We start from the raw sequence: 24,411 nt of genomic DNA, 5'->3' as shown, positions 1-24,411 counted from the left end.
CTGGCCGTTGGACAAATCGGGTTCTCGCCCGGTGGGCCCGCAACATCAAAGGCTCCAGGGATCTTCTGCCCGCTGCCTGTGAGCACTACTCTCACCCCTTCCCTAGAAATCTAAAGGGCTCTTTAACAGAAACAGAACAATTGAAAGTCACAGATTAGCACAACTGAAGGGCCCGTGAGACTTTCTGGAGCTCCTCCCTCCTACAGTCCTCAGTGTAGAAGCATTAGCCACCTGCATCTACACCACACGCTGCTTTATAGGAAGGATAGCTCCCTGTGTTAGATGGTTGTTGCTCAGATCTGTGCTTACACTGCATGTCCACATGACGGAAGAGCCTAATCAGTTTCTTTCGACAGGTTGAGAAGATGTGTCCCATTAAAATGACTAGCATGAACAGCAGTGCTGTGAAGCAGGATAGGAAGCAGTGTGTGATCACTTGTCTATATAGTGTTACCATGCCTCAGACTCAGAGCCAAGTGTTTGAAGCGCTCAGTGTGTGGCGTACAGAGAGGAAGAGTTGACTTTTAAACCGGGCTGGCGAGTTCGTTACTGCCAGGGCAGCTGGTGGGCAACACACATGCATACATACGATCAGGCAATACTGGGCACGTGTGCCTGGCAGGGGCGTCACACACACATACATAAGATCTTCTGATGACATTCAGTAAGCGCCTCTCTCCAGGCCATAGATACATATTTTCTACTGACAACTCTCGGTATTCCTGCGGTGGAAAGGGTTAGGAGAGATTTACGCCCAATTGATAGTGCCCATGACTGAGGGATCTGTTCCCCCCTGTTTCCTCCCCGTAGGGCTTTTGCTGACAATTGCACTCCCTCCATTCCATCCGTTCTTAGATCCCCTGCCCCTTGTTTCTCTGATCCCTAACCCTGTTCATACCCCTATGATTGCAAAGCGCTCCGTTGCTTCCCAAATCCATATCCGTGCTCAATAAATACCCTAATAATCATGTGCTGCTTTGCAGAGAATATATTTACATGCAGTTATCACCCAACCTAGATTGGTACTCATATATCGACCTAGGAAGGATGAAAGGCTGAGTTGGCCTTGCCGGGTTTTGAACCTACAACCTGCAGATCACCAACAGATTGCATCAGTAAGCGCTCAACCCGATGAGCCATTTTACTGGCATAAAGTCCCCTGCTCGTGCCAAGTGTATGCCAGGCAGTCCAGGCGCAACTGACGTTTAGCCGTGGGTATTGTGGCGGCTCCGAAGAAGAACACAGACTCTCGTAGGACATTTCAAATGTGTATTTATTAAAGAAAATAATAATGCCTATTTCTCACCTACTTCTATGGGGTGATCCTTACCTAACAAACTAGCTAAGCTGCTCATCAGTCATCAGTGAATGTCTTAAAAGCATGTGTCCACTGTCCAAACTAAGCCTAACTGACCCTACCACTATCTTAATCTTAAAAACTAAATATAGAAGAATGACTCTCTTCTGCTCGGTTTTGCTTCTCACAAACCTCTGTACAATAGTTTCTTTTCAAATAGTCTCTTGTGACTTCTTTGATCAGTTCGTAAAGTTCTTTTAACACTTAATTATCCCTCTGATTGTTCTCAAAATGAGGTTCCTTTGACCATAGGTTGATATCTTCTCTGTTGTTAATGGTTTCCGTTAGTTTGTTCCTCTCTTCTTTACTTTTATAACAAATAGTTTTTCTTCCCTTTTCCCCAGGGTAATCTTATCCAACCTTTAAGATTCTCTCTCTTGAGACTGTCTTCCCTTCTGTATAATTCGCAACCTTAGTTCCTTCTATTGAATTTGTCTTTGGACATATATGTCAGTTCGTCCTTTCCTTCAATCTTTTCTCTTATAGCTCTGCTTTCTTTCTTGATTTTGCTTTCTTGGATCTGACTGAGACTAGCATGAACATTCTTATAACAATGCTCATCCACTTCTCTCACATAACGATTCTCATTCACTTTGCTTACTTTAAATGATATAATCATATGATCTTGACTGGGACGAGTATAAATAGTCCCATAACGATTCTTATTCACTTCTCTTGCTTTCAAGGTTATAACCTCGTTATCTTGACTGGGAGGAACACAAGTATTCCCATAACGATTCTCCGTCTCCCTCCTGTGCCTCCCGTTTTCCCTGTTACTCTCAGGGATTACGTCATTGGGTTTCTCTCCACTCAGGATTGATCTTCTCCACCTATCTGCCTTACTTTATTCCACCAATGCTTCGTACTCCGTATTTTCCTTTAGGATGGCTGTCTGGTGTTTCAGAGACCGGGACGGTATGCGGTTCCAACCGCTTAGTGGTATCGGCATAGTTTCTGGGATTGCCGGTTCACCACAAGATCTTTGTGGTCACACAGCCACTCTTCATTCCTCTCTCTCTCAACTTACACAATGCAGTGCGCCCAGCTCCCGGGTTTCAGTACGCAAGCAGTTTTGCAATTTACAGCCTTTTCTGACTTCACAGTCTCCTCCCCTTTCAGGGATTACGTAGCCGTGGGCCTTCCACGGCATACCTTCGTGTCTCACTTTCTCTGCCTACTGTGGCCTCTTTTCTCGTTGCACGATCCTCCTCGTCTCAGTTAAATGGAGTTTTGCATTTAAAGGGATACTCACAGTTTCTTACTGACAATAACACATACTTGTTCTCTCTTCATATAAGTCTTGGCAGGTTATACCTAAAGAGGAGATGTTGAACTGTTCTTTAAGGAGATCTTCACAGGAACATGAGTCCTTGTCCCCACAAGGGGAGTCTCTCCTGGTAAGTTCCCACTTGCCTCTACCCCTAGGAGGGGTGTTGTGAAGCAGGCTCATCTGCCTAGCCTCACAGGGGGTGGGAGGGTACCTCCTTGGGGAGAAGGGACGAATTCCCTCGAGTCATCACAGTGTCCATGGGATTTTATTTAGCAAAGGCATCAAAAGTGCTACGTAGATGAGAGAACAGTCTGCGAATCTTGGCAGAATTCATGGAAATGTTTCTTGCCAAGCCACACGCCTTGGTTTCAGGCCATTACGGTGCTGCCACACTTGTACATTTGAATGGTCTTCCACCACCAGGCCTATTGGGCCCTGTGTCCGACCGGCGCCTACATACCCCTCAATGCCTAGACAGTGAAATACCTCCCAAGCTTGCTGGAAGCCCCTGCTGCTGAGTAACAACGCTCCAGGACATTGTGTCTCTTTCTGTCCTGCTGTATGCCCTTCAGCTGCCTGAAGGCCAAATGCTCGCCTATTGTTCCATAAAAGTGCCCAATTCAAGTAAGTCCTTGTGGGAAGGTGATATCGTGTCCTCTGGGCCAGGTGCCAGGCGTGCAACCTTCCTTTTGAAATGACAAAATGAATTTAGCAAGAATTTTTTTACAAGTGTTTTTTTACAGACCTGTGCAAATCTTACTCTAGAGTAAACGTGTATATGTTAGCAAAACTTAAAGGTCAATTACCTCTCCATCTTGAGATATGTAGGAAGTTAGCAGAGAGGCTACAGGGCAGGAATCGATAGCCTTTCGCACTCTAGTGTACAAATCCCATGATTCTCCCCATTGACTAACTAGCTAGGACTGATGGGAGCTGTAGTCCAAAACATCTGGAGAGCCAAGAGTTGCTGATCCCTGCTATAGGGGGCCCAGACTCTTGGGCAGAATTTTCCTCTAATTCGTGTTGCCCAAAAGTGGGTCCACCCTACATTATAATTGTTCTTTTATAACGCGCTTAATACCAACAAGTAGTTTCTAAGCATGGGATCAGGATTCAAACCTGTGTTGCGCTGCATTGTCTTGCTTCCAAGACAAACACGTTGCCCCTGAGCCATCCTTCCTCACCATTAGGTACCTGACACTATGCTGTTAATGTGTAGCTAGTATCCAAACGTGGCCATAACATGCTCCAGATTTTAAAGCAACATACCCATTGTGCTAGTTACTGAATTTGCCATAACACAAAACAGTACCTCCCTGCGCCTGCTCCAGCTCAAAGCCTTTTGTCTGGTGTCAACTGGGAATGAGCAGTGCTCAATCCGTAATGAAGCAGAATATTGGGGTCTGCGATCCGGCGTCCCCAAAGAGAGCGCCAGCACTGCAGAGGCATAGCCAGGATTGTCTAAGAAGTGGGGCCTGAAGCTAATGTAGTTGGGCCCACATCTGTGACATTAACATCAGTAAATGCACACACAGTACTAGCTAAGTGGGCATTTACAGATTTTGGGTGGGCCTTGTATGCGCAGGCCCTACACTAGTATACGCCTCTGCTCTACAGCACTTGGCATGTATGTGTTCAATATGCAAGTAGGTAGAATTGACACAGTATTCATAGTTTGTGTTGTTCTGGCTGATGAAAATTTCACTTGGGGCCGAGCTTGGCCAGTATTATTGGGGGGCGCGAGTCTGCAATTTTCCAGCAAGCAACGCACTGTACCCAACAAAATTTTGTTTCCATGGATGCCTTGTTAGCACTATTAGGGAAAATTAGTGCAGGGCTGAACCCTGCGCGAGGCCTCCCAGAGTGGAAACTTGTTTTTAAGTAAATAAGGCCTCTAAAAGACCATCAAGTGGGTGTGGGGTCAGGAAGCCCCATTCAGCCTGGCGGCGCATAGCCAAAATAGTATTCTGATTAACGTGTGATAGCTCCCCTTCAGTCATGTGACATGTCCCAGTGAAATGCCGTTAAGTGTGGCATAACTGACAGCAAATCCAATCCAAACATGGAGACCTGACTGAACAAAGACAAGCATTGGCAATGCCAATAGTTTGGGCATTTGATATCATCCGAGTTATCCATATACGTTCTACCATTTCTGGTTAAAAAGGTGTTATGTATTGGGAGGCAATGTTCCGGCAAGAAAAATCACTAAGTTCAGAAAGTTTGAAACAGACTTTTCCAGAGGTTGAGGATGCAACACATTACCCTCTGCAATTCTGATTCCTAGCTTTACTGCTACCAGTGCCCCGGAGCCATACTATCCAGTACAGTTCAACAAAGAAGAACCATCACAGTTTGCTAAGGTTTGGACTTCCTGTCCTCCAATTGCTCCAGTACCCCAACACTACTTTCGGGTGTACTTTCAGTCGATGACGATCACAAGATGGGTCCCCTTTTAAGTGGGGGCATGACATTCTCTCTCCTCTGTCTTATCGGAGGGAGCATAACATGGCTAGTAACAGCAGAAACAAGACAAAACAGCTCCAGCTCGCATTTAGTATTACCAGACCTATCCGTATTAACCTTAACTGGATGAATGGCTTAGCAGGCCATCCCCCATTGTCCCCACCCTTCGGGGTCTAAGACATCATGCAATGGTCATACATACCCTAAGGATAACAAGGCCAACTGGTGTATCTTTAGAAACGGTCACTAGGGTGGTCCTAGTTCTAAGTAAAGTCACATCTCCTTAGACTTCTAAGGTACACCATTGCTTGTGGGGCTTGTCATTATCTTACAGTTCCCGGGCACACTTGCCACTTCCAATTCAGAGTAGCGAATGTCCGCTTCTGATTATAAACTGTCAAGCAGTAATTCTCCAGGACCACTGAATCTCGTTGACAAGGAGTCCCAACTGTCCATAAAGGACTCAAGTGCAGCCATATGGAAACTGCCCACGGCAGAAATCGCAGCGTCAATCTCCTTTGCGGCTAGGACCATCCTAGCAACTCTGCCATACTTTGGGGGTGGCCCAAGTGAGAAACCTGAAGGTGTCTCACCCGCTGGTCCCCGGGGATATGTCATCCAGGTGGCCAGGACAAGGCCATCGCTATTGGATCCAGTTCCTGCGGGTGGACCAGTGCGGAAGGATCACCTGGATGTGGGGAGTGGAAGTGGGACACCAACAGGTGGGATGTGGTACCCCCTTCCTTATAACAATTCTTCCCCATCCTATCCCGTAGGATATTTAAAAACTCTACACCTCCCCCTACCCCTTTTCTACACAAACATTTTGTTACACCAAAAAAACAATAGACTAACACCAGAGCCGTTTACCTGACAAGTCCCAACACCAGGGTCAGGCAGAGTCAGGCAATTGATAATAACCACACACACCTGGCGGCCCTTTCCCTTCCCCACAGGGATAAATGGTGGAGCACAAGAGCACACTACGAGCAAGGCAGATCGCACGACAAGTCGGCTATTTCAAGAAGGCAGTTCAAGAGGAGGAGAAAGGTAGCTAAAGCCCAAAGGACGAGAAGGCGAGAAGTGCCCTTGCCCTTTTTGACCCAGACCCTTGAACTGTGATCACTTGTGTCTGTCTTTACTATTGCCACCATGAATTCTTTACACCCCCTGCTGACCCCAATGCCCCCACATACTGAGGTTATCCTTACCAAATCACCTAACTGCAACCAGCCTTCAACAATGCGCCAGTATCGCTCAACGCTTGCTCTCTTCCCCTTCCTCCCCAGCTGTATTGTTTGCACAGTATTAGCTCTTAGCCGGGAGACGACAACATTAATGCATACTTTGTGCAGCCAGTGACAGGTGCGCTCATGCAAACCAGCAGACTCAAGCCCACACGTCAATGAGCGAGCACCACAGGATGGAACTCGCGGGCCAATTAAGGAAGCTATGGCAATTTACAGTGCACGTTGAACAGGACCATGCCATGCTGAACAAATGGCTGCGCTGGCTCTTCACAGGTCACGCGCTTGAATAGCAGGTCAGTTTCAGGAGAGGCCTTTTTTAAGTGAGCAGAAACTGCACACTCTAGATTCATTACCTTCCTGACGCACACCAGGGCGCATGATTCTCCATCTGGATATCCGGCTTTGAGTACAATAGACTGCAGCCTCTATTATATTATCTTCGCCCAAAAATGGGTAACATATTGTCGATATTTCCCAAACAATTTGTATGTAAGAAGCAACATTTTCTATCATATTATAATAAATAATAAGAACTTGAAAAAAGAGTGAAAACCAAGTCTTGCTCAAAAAGCTAAATTACTTTTTTCAATATTTCCATTTGTAATGCTGTTTCGATGTCGCTTGGTGAATGCAGAATACCTCTATTGGTAACCTTATCAATTACAAAAAGGCTGTGCGACAGTCATCCAAGATGGCTGCCTCCATGTTATGTTATGTTAAAAGCACTTGTAGAGCGCACATACACCACAAGGGCATCCTGGAGCAAGGAGTAGAAACAGTAGAGCAAGAACAAAAAAAGTAGAAGAGAAAAGTCTTAAGGGCCTGTCAGAAGTGCAGATGGTTTGTTACTTTCTTTAGTGCCATATGTAGCTCATTCCAGAGCTTACCTGCTGCCGCCGAGAATGCCCGTCCCCCTAGCCGAGCTCTCAGAAATCTCGGGATAGTAACCAAATTGGAAACTTCCGAATGGAGAGATGGAGTAGGAATATACGGCTTATATTTGTCCTGAAGAAATTGTGCGCCAAGTTGATGGTAGGCCCGATGTACCAGGCAGAGGGCTTTAAACGTAACCCTCGCCGCTACTGGAAGCCAATGCAAGCTGCGAATCACAGGACTGATGTGGGATCCGTAAGGGCACCATTGCTGCAAGATTGTGCAGACTTTGTAGTCGCAGGAGTAAGCCCTTAGGTTGCGCCGAATAGAGGGCATTACAATAATCAATGCAACTATTGATCAGTGAGGCAACCACCTGAGAACGTAGGGCCATGGTAGAGCTCCCTCAAAATCAAAGAGTTGCGAGATGGGCCGTGAATGGGTGGGATTAGCCATAGGGATTACATGGCTAGGGGCAGGGAATGGGTGGGATTACAACTGTATCCCTCCTCAAATGTCATCCCCATTGCAAAAGCATTACAGACCCACTTTCAAAGCCCATATTTGAAGCTCTTATGTTAATGACAAAAGTTTCTGCTTTAAAGGTAGCGCTTTCAGCGCCAGTTAATAGCCCAAAATAAAAAAAAATTGTAATGAAATCCTGGGATGGGTGTGCCTTCACCCTAGAAGCTATACCAGTGCATATCATGTAGGCTCTGCAGCCTGTGGCACTACGGATGTTTTGTATTACATAGTTCATGATCCCTCATCATTGACTATGCATGCTGGGACTCATGGGAGTTGTAGTCCAAAACATCCAGGAAGGCGAATGTTGCAGACCTGTAGTAGTACAGAAGAGTAGCTGTTGGGCAGTTGGAATTCTGCAACGTCCATCATTTGAAAAATGAATAGAAACAGGGCTAGCTGAAGATGCGTAAGGGTTTGTGGCAGGGCCATTTCAAAATGATATATGGGGACCCCATTGCTGCAGGTTATCACAGGACAGGTTTATTGACCTCCGCAGGCAGAGCAAAGATGCCCCAAATGGCCACTTAAAAAACCTGTTAACAGAGGTATTAAGTAATAGTACTCTGAGAGAGTGGGCAGTCGGAAGTCGCCAGTAAAAGCAGCCTGTTTGGTGTGTACTGCAAAGGACACAATTAATGCACTGATTTGAAGAAGTATTTGCATTATGCTCAGGCTGCTAACTACCCCCCGTCCCCCTCACACCTCTCCGAGGCTCGAGGGCCATTTCAATTGCAAAGGTTGAAAGACTCTGGCGCCCTCCTTGAATAGAAAACATGATTGTATAACTCAGGGAACCATCTACACCATTACCTGGACCATTTGTACGCATCCTTAATCTAAAGCACAGGCTGCATAGCTTAAAACCTTCGTACCAACACAGCCCTCCTTTAATAATAGTCTCCACATTTAGGAGAGCCTGTGCTTGCTGGTACATCAGAATAATATGAAACACCTTTAAGAAGCTCATGCTTTCTTGGATCATTAAATGTGAACCCAGACTTGAAGGACAAAACAGCATGGGCAATCCCAACCATATCTTACCTTCCCCAACATCTGGGTGAGATTGTGGTCCACAAAGTTGTTTTCAGATCCAGAAAACAGCTCAGGAAACTACAGCAAAAACTATTCCAACAGTACTAATGCCCCACTATTGTATAGTTCTGACTTTTAAACTCATGCTTCTTTGCCTTCTGATAATTTCTTTACATAATTTTATTGTGCTTGGTTTTTAAAACCTTTCACGAATATAATTAACAACAATAGAATGTGTGTAAAGTTGAGAAGAAAAAGAAATATAACAGAAAAAAGATTACAAAATATTGTTTTAAAAAACGACATCTAAAATCTTATGTGCAAAATTAATTGCCACTTTTATTTGAGAAACCTCATTTCCAGTAAAAACTTTGATCCCAAAGTCATTCTGAAAAAGAGCTAATTCATTTTGTACAAAAAGTTTAAAATAATGAACACGTGTGGAATAAAGGACTGTGCACCCAATAAACAAAACAACCAAAGTTTCAATCTCAACCTGGCAGAATCTACAAAGTTTTTTCTCTCTGGGCACTTCCTGCCTACACCCAGTGATCTCCCTTGATGGATAATGATTCAGTTTGAGACGTAGATAAGCCAGCATCCATTTTTTATTTGGGACATTTATCAAACATTTTGGCAATATTTTGCTATGTTTTTTCAATGACAACAGGATATGAAAATAGCTATTCACAAGCATTAATATGAGTTTGAAGCCAATCAAAGAGCTGGTATTTCCTCTTGATTCCTAAAGGATTTGAGTACAAGTCCTGGGCAGAAGCATTAACCAAGTTTAAGATGGCTATAAAGTCTTGAATCCAGCGATTAAATGTAGCTGATGCCTAAGACTGCACTGGACTAGAATGCATAAAATTGGACACGTCCAGGTATAACGACTTATGTTTCTGTAGAGAGTCAATTTCTTCCAGTTGATAGTGACATGGATAGAAGAACGTCCAAGTCCATATCTAAAAACTGTCATAGTAACAGTATTTGGAAGATTCAGAACTTTTTTCGAGAACATAAATTCCACTCTCACTCAGTTGATTTTAAGATTGAGAGGAAATACTTCAGCACCATAAGTGATTTTGGGTGACACTTCTGCCAAATTTCCCATTGATTTTCTTCATCTCAGCCACTAAGGCTGTGGCAAGAAGACAGATTTTACCCATGCTGTCTTAATCTCTAGCAATAATCATCCGAAGAATCCGAGGCTATATCGAGCGAGCCCACCACCATCTTCGGCCCTTGGCTCCATTCCCACTAGACCCTGTTTGGAGGTGCTGGATCACATTGTATTGTTCTAAAGTAACCATCACCAGGGGGAACCTTGCCTGGGCATCCTTTCAAACTGTGGCACTTGTAAGGCAAATGCTGTACTTGTTTGCTGCTGTTTGTGCTGGCTTGTCGGGTGCCTACTCTGAAACCTGGCTACACTTATTCAGGAAAAACTGGGTCACAATGAAGCCTAACAAAAATGTCAGTTTATTATTTCTGTTTCACTGCCACTATTAATTTTGGAAATCCTAGTACGCCTCACCAATCATACATCTGAGAACTTTGACACTAGGACAGTTGGCTGTAATGTGTCTAACTTGCTTTATTGTACTACCTCATCTAGTTTGTCACTTTACTTCAACTTCAGACTCTGAAATGCCAGATGAATTGCCCCCAAAACTGAATTAGGCTTAGACTTAGTTTTATCTTTCAATTTGACATTTCCTTCCTTTACAGAAAAGTACCTTTGTCAGCAATAATCTGCTACTAGTGCACTGCATCCTAATCCTTGTTTTCTCAAAGTTAGCTTTTTCCACATTCTCATAGAGTCACCCGCCCTGGAGGCAGTACTGGTCTTCTATACTGACCTACCTGGACTCCTACTAATCATAGGTTTTCTTTTCCTACTTGGTCTTCTTTTGAATTTGACATTGCCTCTTATTCGGATCCTCATTCTTTACCTGTTTTGAATATTTATACTCCTCCGGGGCGTTTGTCTTCTTTTTATGATGACTTTGATCTTCTGCTATCTCTCCCCTTGCCTCTCTTCATTCCTTTGTTAGTAATTGCCTTTGTCAAAAATGGCCTTAATAGTTAATGGAAACTGGGAGACAGTTCAAGGATTTTTATTCTTCTTGGAGCTGATGAGATAAGCGGAATGTTCAGCCTGGGTATGAGAAAATTGTGCAAATTATTGATTGTTAAAAATATGTTGCACCGGGCTGGATAGGGGGGAAATACTAATGGGCAACCCCCTTTCTCTCGTCTTATTGCTGGTGGTTTTCTCTCTAGACCTAGCATTCCTCAATCCTAGGATGATCTCTAGAAATCGGTAACTGCTACTGTCTAAGATTCTGTCTGACCTTGTTGTGATGGCCTAAAAAAAGCGCCTTATCTATCTAAACTCTCTCTGCGAACGATCTAGGTCGTCCCTGCTGTAAGTTCCCCAATGTGATATAACGTAAGATTATGTGCCTTTTCAGCTACTCAGGTCCCACTTGGTCTTATCCTTCTGCATTCAGATGTTTCTCTCCCTCGGTCTTTCTGTCGCTGCAGCTTATCTTCTCTCTTCCCTCCTACTCCACTCACCGTCTCTCCTCACTGTCCCTGCCCCTGTCACACTTGATGTGACATTGTGTCATCTGCCGTCACTACCTGTGTTTTTGCGCATATCACATGCTAGTTACTACCCCTCAACCCACTTATTGTTTTAAGGTGTATACCCTGCTCGCTGGGGCTCTACTGCAAGAATACCCATGTGGCTGTCCAACATGAACCCCCTTGGAGATTTCCTGCAGACATGCCTGAAGCTGCATTGCAAAGTTCTGCTCTGTCTGCACTACACAACGCTTACAAGAGCTTCACTCCGGAGTGTCTCTGAGGCAGTATTACAGACTCCTCACTGTACTGCACTATATATTCCCCTATGGAGATGCACTCCAGAGCGGTCTCTGTATGACAGTGCCTTCTTGTATCTTGCCTTGGGAGATACAATTCATGCTTTGCTTTTATCTTCTTAACAATCCTATTTTCTCTTTCCACAGTTGCGGAAGTCACCACAGCACAAAAAACTCAGAGTCCACCCTCACTCACAGGTGAGTCTGCACTGTATTTCATTAGTAATATAAAGATGATTTGTAAAGCGTCCAACATGTCACCTTCGACAGTGCTAGAAGTCATGATGGGTCTGGTGGTAGAGGGTTTGGTCTGAGCCTGTGCAGTGATGACACCCAATGTAGACTGGGGTGAATTGCGATGTGATGACTGGGTGTCTGTCCATCTAAGATACATTCGCACAGCTCCCTCCCACCCTGGGGCTATTCTTCAGAGTCCTCTCTGCTTTTGATTTTGTTCAAAGTAGTAATTGCATGCTAGGGACCACCAACGTTAGCACTTGCTTGCCGTTTCGTCCCCTACATGATATTTTCCACTTTTTATAAAACTATGTTAAACGAAAGAGTAAATACAGTCATAATCGCCTTTAGACTTTCATTTTACCCTCCATTTTGTCAAACTTGTACGTTGTAAAAGCATTTGTAGTCAATTCTTAAGGAATCAACCTGCTTTTAACAGGTGCTAGATGGAGGCAGATTTCAAAGGAAACTGTTCGTAAAGAGCCTGCATGAAAATTGCATTATCGCATGCAGCCGTAAAATAAATTGTACTTTCAAGACAAAGAAGGAAAGCATGACACAAACGTTAATGGTCTGATTATTTCCTGGAATTCTTGTTTACCTCAGACCTACTCTTCCTCTTCCATGTACTTGGTCTATGAAGGCGCTGCACTTTTTCACAAAACCTTTTCCCAAAATATCTTCATTTTTTCTTTTTCTGTAGCAATATTGTTGGGGTGGACAATAAAGTTCTCAATGGGAAAGAAGGTATTTCGTTGCGTCCGCCATATTCACTGGGTTAATGGCGTTTTTGGCACAATGTTACGACTTAGCATGTATCTATTGTAGTAAATGGGAATGGGATACGTGTTACTATTAATGATACTTTGTGTTTAGTTGATACAGTTTAGATTTTCACGCGCATAGCAACATAATGTCAAATTTGCTGATGCAATATGAAAACAGTGTTGTCACGTGGCGTGCCACATTGTGCCTTAAAATGGGAATCGAGGAGCTTCATATGCGCACACGAGAACAGAGGTTTGCAGATGAGGATACCACTAAGAGGATGCTGTAGTTTTGAACATATATGCAGAGACATGTATGAATGTTTTTTTTTTAGGGACTTGTGTCTGGGACAGTTGGGATACATGGGGTACATTGCGAATACACAAATCTGTATGCTGCGAGTCCTCTCATAGCTAGGGATTGTGCAGGCCCACAAACATGGGGTGGCAAGATAACGTCTGTGTGTCCAGGAAAGCGGGTTGAGCAAGGTTGAAGGCTGAGGGAAGGCAGCGGTCAGCTGCGATAATATCAAATTGTCAGCCATGGCCAGGCTCAGGATTGTACGACTTGGTACTATTGTGAAGAGGAGATGTAATCTTTATAAGTACATGGGAGCCTTTTATTCATTGTCTAGGGAAGTACGGTCACCTGGTTGGGTCAGTTCGGAGCTGGGTAATAAACATGGTGCAATGGATGCTTAATAGCAGAGTTGACAAATGGTTTATAAGTTTCGATCAGATTCTGAGGAATGACCATGATGTGACCAGAGGATATGCGTGTTGAAATCGTAGTCCTATAGATTAGTGTGAAATAAGGTCACAAGCAAGTCCACCTTCACTCAAAGCTGAGTCTGTACTGTATTTCTTTAGTAATATAAAGATGATTTGTAAAGCATCCAACAGTCACCTTCGACAGTGCCAGAAGTCATGGTGGGTCTGGTAGTAGTTGGTTTGGTTGCAGCCTGTGCAGTGATGACACCCCTCTCCAATGTAGATTGGGATGAATTGTGATGTGATGACTGGGTGTCTGTCCGTCTAAGATACATTCTCCCAGCTCCCTCCCAACCTGGGACTATTCTTCAGAGTCCTCTCTGCTTTTCATTTTGTTCAAGTAGTAATCGCATCGAGTCGAGGGAGGCCCCACAAATACGTCCACGCCCAGAGGCGGTGAAAGGAGGACCGAGACACTTCTCTGTCTTGTCCCGCCCCCAAAACCCCACCAGCCACAACTGCAGGGAGCTTTCTCCGTCTTCCCCCCTATGCCTCTCGCCACCCCCCCATGGGAAGCGGCGGGGGACCCAGCCATACAGAAACCCAAGGCCCATCCCCCACCTGTGGTTGGGGTCCCCCAAGGTGAGGCAGGAGCCCCACCCAACAATCAGCACCGCGAGACGGCCATAAGCGCGCACAGTTAAGCACCCAAACTGGGCCACTAAGACTGCTGGAGCCCCAACAAGCGATGGGGGGATGAAAGGCCCCTGCCACTTGACAGCGGGGGAAAACTCTTTGGGGAATAAGCCTGGGGACCTGGTACACCCGCGAGCAGCAATATAGGCGGGCACAACACACAGGGACAGCGGCCATCCCGGGGACCACGTGGTTGGCATCCAGGAGAGACTGGCAAAGAACCTGCGACACGCACCATGCAGACTTGGGGCCAATAAAGGAACCCGCCCGGAACCACCCCCAACTAGGGACCCAGGGCATTAAAATCCCCCCAGCATTGCTAATAAACCATCGGCAGTTACACCAACATACCAAACCACGGCAAAGGTGCATACCCCACGCAGGAAATCCCCCCAGATGCAAGTGAAGGAAGGAGACGGCACCTCAGAGAAAATCTGAGAAATAAAGACTTACAATCCCTGGGGACGACCTGGTGAGGGAAACAACAAAGGTACTAACCATGGGCAAAGACCTGCCCCGCAGAGGGGCAACGCAGAATAAGATCTCCAAATACACAAATTGCACACCAGCAAGGCTCCCCGGACCGGAAAATGAGGGGGCGGAGGAGGACAGGGGTGGTGAAACGGACATGGCATTGTCACTCACGGACATTATGGCAGTGATAAACAACTCCCGGACCTCGGTGGAGACAAAAATCGATGGCCTGACCTCTGAGATGTCATTCCTGAGACAGGATCTGAGGAACCTAACATCCAGGGTAGAAGAAGCAGAACAAAGGATATCTGAATCAGAGGACACGGTTAAGAACCTGGGGGACCGACTGGAACAAGTGGAAAAGAAAGTCACCCTCCTGGACACAGAGCCGAGGACAGTGAGGGAAGATCCCGCCGCAACAACCTCTGCAACCTCGGCCTGCCCGAGAAAGAAGAGGGACCCTCCATGGAACTCTTCCTGGATAACTGGTTAACAGATCTGATGGCCCCGAAGAAACTCTCAAAGTTCTTCTCAATTGAAAGAGTGCATAAGGTACCGACAGGCATGCTGCTTCCCGGGCCCTTCCCGCGTACAGTGATCGCCAAACTTATGAACTATAGAGACTGAGACACACTCCTCCAGATGGCAAGGGCAACGGGCCCAATTACTTACAATGGTAACCGGATCGGCTTCTTCCCCGACTACACGAGGGAAATCCAGAAGTCACAGCAATCGTATGACTCCGTAAAGAAGAAGCTGGCGTCCCTGAATATCAAATACGCACTATTCTTCCCGGCAACCTTCAAAGTTTACCACAAAGGGGTGGTCCAGGTGTTCCACAACCCCCGGGAAACCTGGAACTGGCTTGAAACACAGGTTCTCTCGGACCCACACCCCGCCAGCCCAAGAAAAGACACACCCTGAGGAAACGACAAAGGCACCCGCCACCCAACCCGAGCAGTCGACACCACCACGAGGGATGGACGAGACGCATGCGACACCGGCCAAATGCGGCCCTACCTGAGAACCTAGGCAAACAAATCAAAGCCCACAGGGATCAAGGAGCAACTCTGAAGCCGGGCGGCCCGGGCAGAGAGGAACCTAAAGAAGCACGCCCCCCCTCCACCTGAGTGCAGAGTGGCTAGAGGCTGCACGAATTGGGACACTTGGTCCTCCTGACCACCTACAGTATTTAGTTCATGGTTCGGTTGGTTTGGGCGACAGTTACTTCAAGTTGGGGGGAAGTGCAGGGTGGGGGGAGTTTAGGAGTTTCATTTACTAAAGGAAAAGGCTCACGGACAGTAAACACACCAGTGATCTGTGACATGCCACATCGGAAATATCCTTGCGGCAGAAGTATAGGAAATGGTCTTACCACGCCTAGGGACCCAAGCATGTCCACTCATATTCACACTGAGCCGACCTCAAGTTTATTGTTCAACGTTTCAAGGTTTGCACGCAAAGCACACCATGACGTAAATACAGTGAGAGGGACCACGAAGGGGCACCAGAGCCCGGAACAGAACAACACACCGCAAGTGACAAAGACATGGAAGTCACACCACATCCTTTGGCACCACCACACAGGAAGACACACGCAGACGTAACCAAAACAAGACAGATCTCCCTCTGACCTGGAATGTGAACGGTATGGGGTCAAGTATAACACGGAAATTGGTGCTTCAATATCTCAACAGGCACTCCCCGGACGTTGCATTTATCACTCAAACCCACCTCATGATTACTACCAGTGGCTTCTTCAGGAAATCCAACTACCCACACACATATATGGCAGGGTTCTCTAGAGACTCCAGAGGAGTCATGATCCTCCTACACAAGCGGGTCCCATTTAAGACCAATAAAGTGATATCAGACCCTCGAGGCAGGTTTGTGATAGTGCTTGGAGAGATGGGCGGAGAGACCTGGGGCCTCATCGCAGTGTACGCACCTCCCACGCTTACGGCGGAACTCCTCACCAAGCTCCAACCCATCATGCTGGAGGAACCGGCGGACGCATGGGCAATCGGAGGAGACTTTAATGAGGTCATGGACATTGGACAGGACAGAACGCACAGAGGCAACAGGACCACAGACACCCCAACCAAGCTGTCCGCCTTTGCGGACACTATGGGACTATTGGACACATGGAGGACAATCCAAATATCAGAGAAGGGTTACTCGTTCTACTCCAACGCGCATAGAACCCTCTCCAGACTGGACTACATCTTCACCCCAAGGAACATGATCCATCGACTAACAGCTGCAGAATTCCTGGCGAGAGGGATCTCGGATCACTCCCCCCTACTGATCAAACTCAAGGGGAAACAACAGAAGCAGGACCACACCTGGCATCTAAGCGCCTACTATCTGGGAATACCGGAAATAATGAAAGATCTCACGGAAAAAACGTCAGAATACTTCGACCTAAACGTAGGTCCAACCGTGCGATGGGAAGCATACAAATCGGTTCTTCGAGGGGAGGCGATTTCCCTGGTATCTGCACACAGAAAACAGCATAACGAGGCAATCATAGAAGCAGAGACCCAAGTAACCCGACGAGAGGAGCAACTGTTGGAAGAGGGAACCCAAGAGGCACAGGATGCCCTAACGACAGCTGAGACAAACCTAAAGGACCGAGCCCTGGACAATGCCGAACTGCCCAATGGCAAAGCCAATGCCAGATATATGAAAGGGGGGACAAGCCCGGCAAGAGCCTGGCCTGGCTAGAACAACAAGAAAAGAGTAAGGGTCAAGTATGGGCCATTCATACCCAAGCAGGGGAAACTCTAACGGGCGATTCCGAGATCGCGCAGGTCTTCGCCGACTATTACGAACAACTATACTCTCCACCAGCAGAGGACCCCACACCAAGTGCTCCACGCTTCTTTGAACAGATCGAGATCCCCCAAGCCCTCCAGACCACAAATAGAACAACTAGATGGCGAGATTGCGCAAGAGGAAATTGGGGAAGCACTTTCACAGCTACAATCGGGGAAGACCCCACGCCCGAACGGTTTCCCAGTAGAAATCTGGAAGCGATTAGGTGCAACCACAACGAAACACATGCATAGCATGTTCCTCCACAGCAGAGAGCATGGCTATTTCCCCCCGGACCTCGGGAAAACAAGTATCGTCGTCATCCCCAAAGCAGGGAAACCCCCAGAACACTGTGCCTCGTACAGACCAATATCATTAATTAATGGGGAAGCTAAAATACTCACTAGAGTTCTGGCCAACAGGCTGCTCGGGGTGATTGAATCTCTGATCCACCTGGACCAATGTGGCTTTATGCCTGACAAATCCACAAGAATGAATCTCAGCAGGGTCCGGGTGGCCTTAGACAGAGCGGCAGAGATCCCAGAACCGCTCGGCTTTGAAAAGGCCTTCGACCCGGTAGGATGGGAGGCCCTATGGAACATAATGCAATGCATGAGATTTGGGCACTACTATATGTTGTGGACAAAACTTCTATACACCCTTCCCGTAGCATCTGTACAGGTCAACGGGAAATCATACAGGACATTCCCGCTGGGATGCCGGACCAGGCAAGGCTGCCCCTTCTCGCCTCTACTATTCCTCCTCGCCATCGAGCCCCTAGCAATCAGACTACGCACAGGCACAAGATGGACGGGGTTTGCCTGGCCCACGGGAGGTGAGGAGCGCGTCTCACTATATGCAGATGATCTCCTGATCTACCTGAGCAAACCAGTAACCTCCTGCCCAATGGTAACCTGGGCCCTGGAGGAGTACCAACACTTCATGGGCCTCTGGGTAAATACACAGAAAACAATATATTTTCCAGTTCAAGGGGGAGAAGAAGCGATCCCAGACCCCTGCACATACTCAGTCTCGGTACTAGGTTTTACCTACCTGGGTATACAGATAACCACCACACCAGATGACTTCCTCAAACTGAACCTACACCCAATAATGGATAGATTTGAAAAAGATGTTTCTCACTGGCAAACCCTCCCTCTCTCACTGTTGGGTAGGGCCGCACTATTTAAAATGTTGGCGCTCTCGCGATTTCTATATGTCATCCAAAACGCCCCACTCCCGATCCCGGCTGTCACATTCACTGACATTGACAAGTCCCTATGCATGTTGTTATGGAGCAGGAAAACAATCCCGCATTGCCCTCAAAACACTTCGTCGATCGGTGTGGGAGGGAGGCATAGGATTGCCCGACATCCGCATATACTACTGGGCCGCACAAACAGGTGTGGCAAATGACTGGCTACATGGGGATCCAACGCTCCCACATATCCGGATTGAAACAATAGACACCGGCCTTCCACCTCCTCTACAAATACTATACGACAACAAATGAAACCTGAAAGTGGTCCCCAGGAGATCACTCCACACCCGTCGAATCTGGAGGGAGATACTCAGACACATTGGCTGGGAGAATAAACCAACCCTGATCCAGCCCCTGTGGCACAATGCACACCTTCCCGAAATCCTGCAAATGGGCCACTTTGACACCTGGGAGAGGAAAGGGATATCTACACTGGTGGACATAATCCACAAGGGCCAACTGAGACACTTTGAAACACTGAATGCAACGTATGGACTAAGGCCTATGGACCACTTCAGATATCTCCAACTCACACACGCCATCAACACCCAATTCCAGGACCTCACCGACATACCCGCATGCTCCCCCCTAGAAACAAACACTCTTCCACACCGAATCTCCTCCAAGGTCACGTCTACCCTCTATCAGGTGATTAACTCCTTCGGCTCTGGGGAACTCACACACCTCCGAGGGAAATGGGAGCAAGACCTGGGGGCATTGGAGACAGAAGAATGGGTGGAGGCACTGATGTCTGCATGCGAGATTGGAATAGACGCAAAAAACAGACTGATACAACTCAGGATCCTGCACAGATCGTACTACGCCAGAACACAAACATCCAGATGGGGGGAGACGACGATGCAACCTGCTTCCGCTGCAAGAGGGCAGAGGGCACCTTTTACCATATGGTCTGGGAATGTGGGGTACTGCAAGAATTTTGGACAGCGTGCCTGTCTCGCCTCTCCAGCGTGCTGGGAGTCCCAATCCCGCACGACCCCAAACTCATCCTACTTGGAATAGCGGTAGAAACGGACCTCACCAAATACGAAAGGGCATTTCTAAGTGTGGCATTGGGGCTGGGAAAGAGACTAACGGCAAGCTCCTGGGGCTCTGCGGACAGACTAGGTATCGACCGATGGTCCAATGAAATGGACAGGTGTGCCTCGCCTAGAAAGATGCATCTACACGGCAAGGGGGTGCCCCCGGAAGTTCCTCAAGATATGGGGGAAGTGGGAAGAGCAGGTATAAAATCAGGAACCGAGAAGACCCCGGACACACCCTGCACCGCCACACGACACAGCACGCCTACCCCTTCTCCCCCCTTCGAAGGACTTATCATCAACTGTAATGTCAAGTGTTATGCTCTGGCTGTTAACTCGCTTTACTGTGATTATAATTTGTATATGTGCTGTTTTCTCTTGTTGAAAATAATAAAAATAATAAAAAGTAGTAATTGCATGCTAGGGACCACCAACATTAGCACTTGCATGCTGTTTGGTCCCCTACATGCTATTTTCCACTTTTATAAAACTGTGTTAAACAAAAGAGTAAAAACAGTCATAATTGCCTTTAGTCTTTCATTTTACCCTCCATTTTCTCAAACTTGTACGCTTCTAAAAGCATTTACAGTCAATTCCTAAGGAATCAACCTGCTTTTAGCAGGTGCTAGATGGAGGCAGATTTCATAGGAAACTGTTCGTAAAGAGCCTGCATGAAAATCGCATCATCGCATGCAGCCGTAAAATAAATTGTACTTTCAAGACAAAGGAGGAAAGCATGACACAAAGGTTAATGGAATTATTACTTCCTGGCAATCTTCTTTACTTCAGACGTACTCTTCCTCTTCCCTGTACTTGCTCTATGAAGGCACTGCACTTTCTCACAAAACACTTTCCCAAAATATATTCATTTTTTCTTTTTCTTTAGCGATATTGTTGGGGTGGTCAATAAAGTTCCCAATGGGAAAGAAGGGTTTACGTTGCGTGCGCCATATTGGTGACTGGGTTAATGGCGTTGTTGGCACAATGTTGCGACTTAGCATGTATCTAGTGTAGTTAATGAGAATGGGATGTGTGTTACTATTAGTGTTGGGGAAGTCCTTTGAAGATAAAGGGTCTCATCGCGAGTTTGGCGGTAACCCTTAAATCCGGCGGTAGCGCTATTACCGCCGGATTTAAGGGTCCGCCAAATCAGGACTTCGGCGGATTTCTCCCCAGCTCTGAGCTGGGGGGAAATCCGCCGAAATTTCACGTTATTACCGCCAGCGGGAAATCCGCCAGCGGTAAGAGTGCGAAAATTCCCCATTGAGCCCAATGGGGAATTCCCGAATGGGCTCAGTGTGGAATGGGCAATACCCGTTCCGCCAAACCGTGATCCGGCGCTATTAGCGCCGGGGGGTTTGGCGGTAGGGCTATTAACGCTGGCGCTAATAGCGCCGGCGTTACCGGCCAACTCGTGATGAGGCCCAAAGAGTGGCAAAATATAGTCTTGTATCATAGGAAAGTCTCCGGGAATGCTAGGCTGCAGCTGATTCAACTATACATAACACAAAGAGCATACCTAACGCCAGAAGCAATAGCCAAGTTCAAGGGGGCAAGCAAACAGGTGTGCCCGAAATGCAAGAAAGAAAACGCTGGTATGACACACGTTTTGGAAATGTGATATCAATCAGGAATTCTGGATGCACATTGCAAACAAAGTTGCCCCCGTGGGCATAAACCTAGATATTCAATGCCCGGGGGCATGCATACTGAGGCTTTTTAGGAGAGGCACTAAACATAAAGCCATGGGAAAGATTAAATACCTAATATATGTGCTGGCCAAATGTGGCATAGCCATGTAGTGGAAGGCGGTGAAAGGTCCGAGTATTAATAGTTGCTGATAAGACCTAAGGAAATGGTCTACAGCAGAAACAGGGGTGTGGGAAAGGGCGCTAGGGGAGCAAAAACAAGGACCATTATTGTTATCCTAATAACAATAATGGAGCAGACATAATGCAGTGGATTTCCCTCACGGTAACATTGTTCAGTCAGAGCAAGGGCGAAAGTCCAGACTAGATGGTGCAAGACAAGGCCGGAGTGAGTGTGTTCAGGATGAAAACTGAAGACTGGAAAGACTATACACAGGCAATTGGGGTGAGGGCATAGTTGGGACCCGAACAGGATCACATACAATTTTGGAGATGATGTTTATATACTTTGGACTGCACTGTAACCAGTACATGTTTTAAAAAGTTAATAAAGATATATTTTTTAAAAATGTGTTACTATTAGTGCTACTTTGTGTTTAGTTGATATATTTCAGATTTGCACGCGCATAGCAACGTAATGTCAAATCTGCTGATGCAATAGGAAAACAATGTAGGCACGTGCCATGCCACGTTGTGCCTTAAAATGGCAAACGTGGAGCTTCATATGCGCACACGAGAACAGAGATTTGCGGATGAAGACACCACTGATAGGACGCTGTCGTTTTGAACATATATGCAAAGACAAAAATACATGGGGGTCTTTAGGGACATGTGTCTGGGACAGTTGGGGTATACGGGGTGCATGGCAAATACACAAATCTGTATGCTGGGAGTCCTCTCATAGCTAGGAATTGTGCAGGCCCAGAAAGATGGGGTGGCGAGATAACCTCTGTGTGACCAGGTAAGCGGGTTAAGCAAGGTTGAAGGTTGAGGGAGGGCAGCGGGCAGCTGTGATAATATCAAATTGTCAGCTATGGCCAGGCTCAGAATTTTTACGACTTGGTACTATTGTGGAGAGGCGAAGTAATCTTTATAAGTACATGGGAGCCTGTTATTCATTGTCCAGGGAAGTATGGCCACCTGGTTGGGCCAGTTTAGAGCAGGGTAATAAACCTGGTGCAATGGATGCCTAAGAGCATAATTGACATATGGTTTATAGGTTTTGATCAAGTTCTGAAGAATTGCCAGGATAGGACCAGAAGCTATGCATTTTGAAATTGTAGTCTTATATATAAGTGTGAAATAAGGACACCAGCAAGACTGGGTGTATAAGATACTTATCGCCAGATCAAAGGGAACTTGATGTTGTTGTTGAACTTGTTGTTGGAAGGGGATGGTAGTTAAATAAATGTGTCCAATGAGAGCGTGGGAAGTAAAGGATATTAGAATGCTTTGTATAGGTTTGAACAATCATGTATTGGGGATGATTTGTAATGAAATATGTGGGAGTGTTTTAACTGTTCCAATAAAATATCAAATGTGTAAACTTGTGTGGTTCATGGAGATTTGGGTTAGTTTGACTCCACAGCGTCAGCTAGCCCATCCATGCTGTTTGTACAATAAACTTGCTTTCCGGACAAACAAGCATTCGCTTCTTAAGAGGTGGGCCTACTTTGGGTTACGGAGATTGGAGGTCCACCCACACATTTGGTGACCACAAAGGGACCCCAGGCTTTCCGAGACGTTGAGGGTTTCCTGTCCACACAAATAGGCTGTAGCGCCTCTCTGCAGGGACTGGTCTTCCATGCACAAGAAAAGGAGAGGTCTACAGGCACCATATTGGTTAAAGGCCTGTCTACTCCCCAAAGACATGGAGGCGTGGTCCAGCTGTGCAGGGCTAATTGAAGGAGAACCACTTCTGAGTGCTTCGGGGATCATTTTTACGTGAGTGCACTTTGGTGGGTAAAGCAAGAGGGTTATACGGGAAAACAAAGTTTTTTCTTTGATTTGAGGGTTTTGGTGACAGTAAAATAGGCATGTATGTGTGGAGTCAGACAAGGGTAGGTGGGGTGAAAGGGTGAGTGTTTTGGAGGATCGAATGAACTATTTCATGTTGTAAGTTATATGTGTGCCTAGTTTTTTATTTTCAGAGGTGTGAAATTGCATCCCCACCAACAGGTCCTTTGTGAGGTTTGACGTGATACCCTTAGGTTTACTTGTCTTTTTGGCTGGAGACCTCACCTAGGGGTGAGGTGGCATCTTTATAGTAAGTCCCCCCATAGATACCTTTTCTGGAGTACACCCTTTGCACCCTTCATTCTGTATTGACTGTGCAGACGGCGCCATCGCCATGCGGAATATATATTTTTTACTTTATTTGTTATTTTCTTTTCTCGGTTAGTTGAAGTAGTGAAGGGTATCTTTTCGTAGTCGGAAGAAGACAACATTGAGGTAAGAAATGTTGTAAAAGAGATGAAGAGATGATGAAGAAGAGGATTTGTTCCATCATTTTGTTTATTGATAATATGCTGTCTTTGTGTAAGAATGGCAAGTATAATTTAAGTGAATGGCTGGAGGTCGGGGTCTGTAGAGCATCTTGCCAAGATAGCGCCTACTCTGTGGGCTATGTACGGAGTGGGCACGAAATCCTGATTTTGCAGAACCTGATGATATGCTGCACAGCCCAGCGAGAGGCGGTGCTCAGAGAGCTGGCGAGACCTGGAGAGCTGTGGTGAAAGCCAGGTAGGACTTCGATGCTGGGCAGCTGCCCTTTGTCTCCCCATCTCTGGTGCTGGCTGGAGTTGCTGGGCAGGAGAGGGCAAGGCAGCCCTGTTGATGGCAGCACGGGAGCCGGCACACAAGCTGATATGTGCAAGCCACGGATGAGAGCGGCATCGGTGGCAGTGATGCTGGCCAGGGTTGATTCTGAGGGTCGATACATGCTAGTGCATGGTATATTACACAGAAGAGAGGTATTATTGGTTAATGTGTATAAGCCCAATTTGGATAGCCTGTCCTTTTATGAAGAGGTATTCCGGATTTTCACTGCGTTCACGCTGGAAAACATTATTTGTGGAGGAAACCTGAATAAT

The 24,411-nt window shown here is 46.5% G+C and overlaps 1 protein-coding gene across 1 annotated transcript in view; it reads left to right on the top strand.

Annotated features, from left to right (window-relative positions):
- The window catches only part of LOC138583216 (integumentary mucin A.1-like), a 276,987-nt gene that overhangs the window by 10,105 nt on the left and 242,471 nt on the right, over nucleotides 1-24,411 (top strand). Inside the window, exon 2 of the mRNA XM_069655252.1 lies at nucleotides 11,815-11,865. Coding sequence (XP_069511353.1) covers nucleotides 11,815-11,865 — 51 coding nt within the window. The remainder of the gene's footprint in view (nucleotides 1-11,814; nucleotides 11,866-24,411) is intronic.

The sequence above is a fragment of the Ambystoma mexicanum genome, chromosome 3q (assembly GCF_040938575.1).
Source record: "Ambystoma mexicanum isolate Mex_15411 chromosome 3q, UKY_AmexF1_1, whole genome shotgun sequence".
Classification (NCBI taxonomy): domain Eukaryota; kingdom Metazoa; phylum Chordata; class Amphibia; order Caudata; family Ambystomatidae; genus Ambystoma; species Ambystoma mexicanum.
Note: the sequence above shows the minus strand (reverse complement) of the source record. Positions and strands in the feature narration are given on the sequence as shown.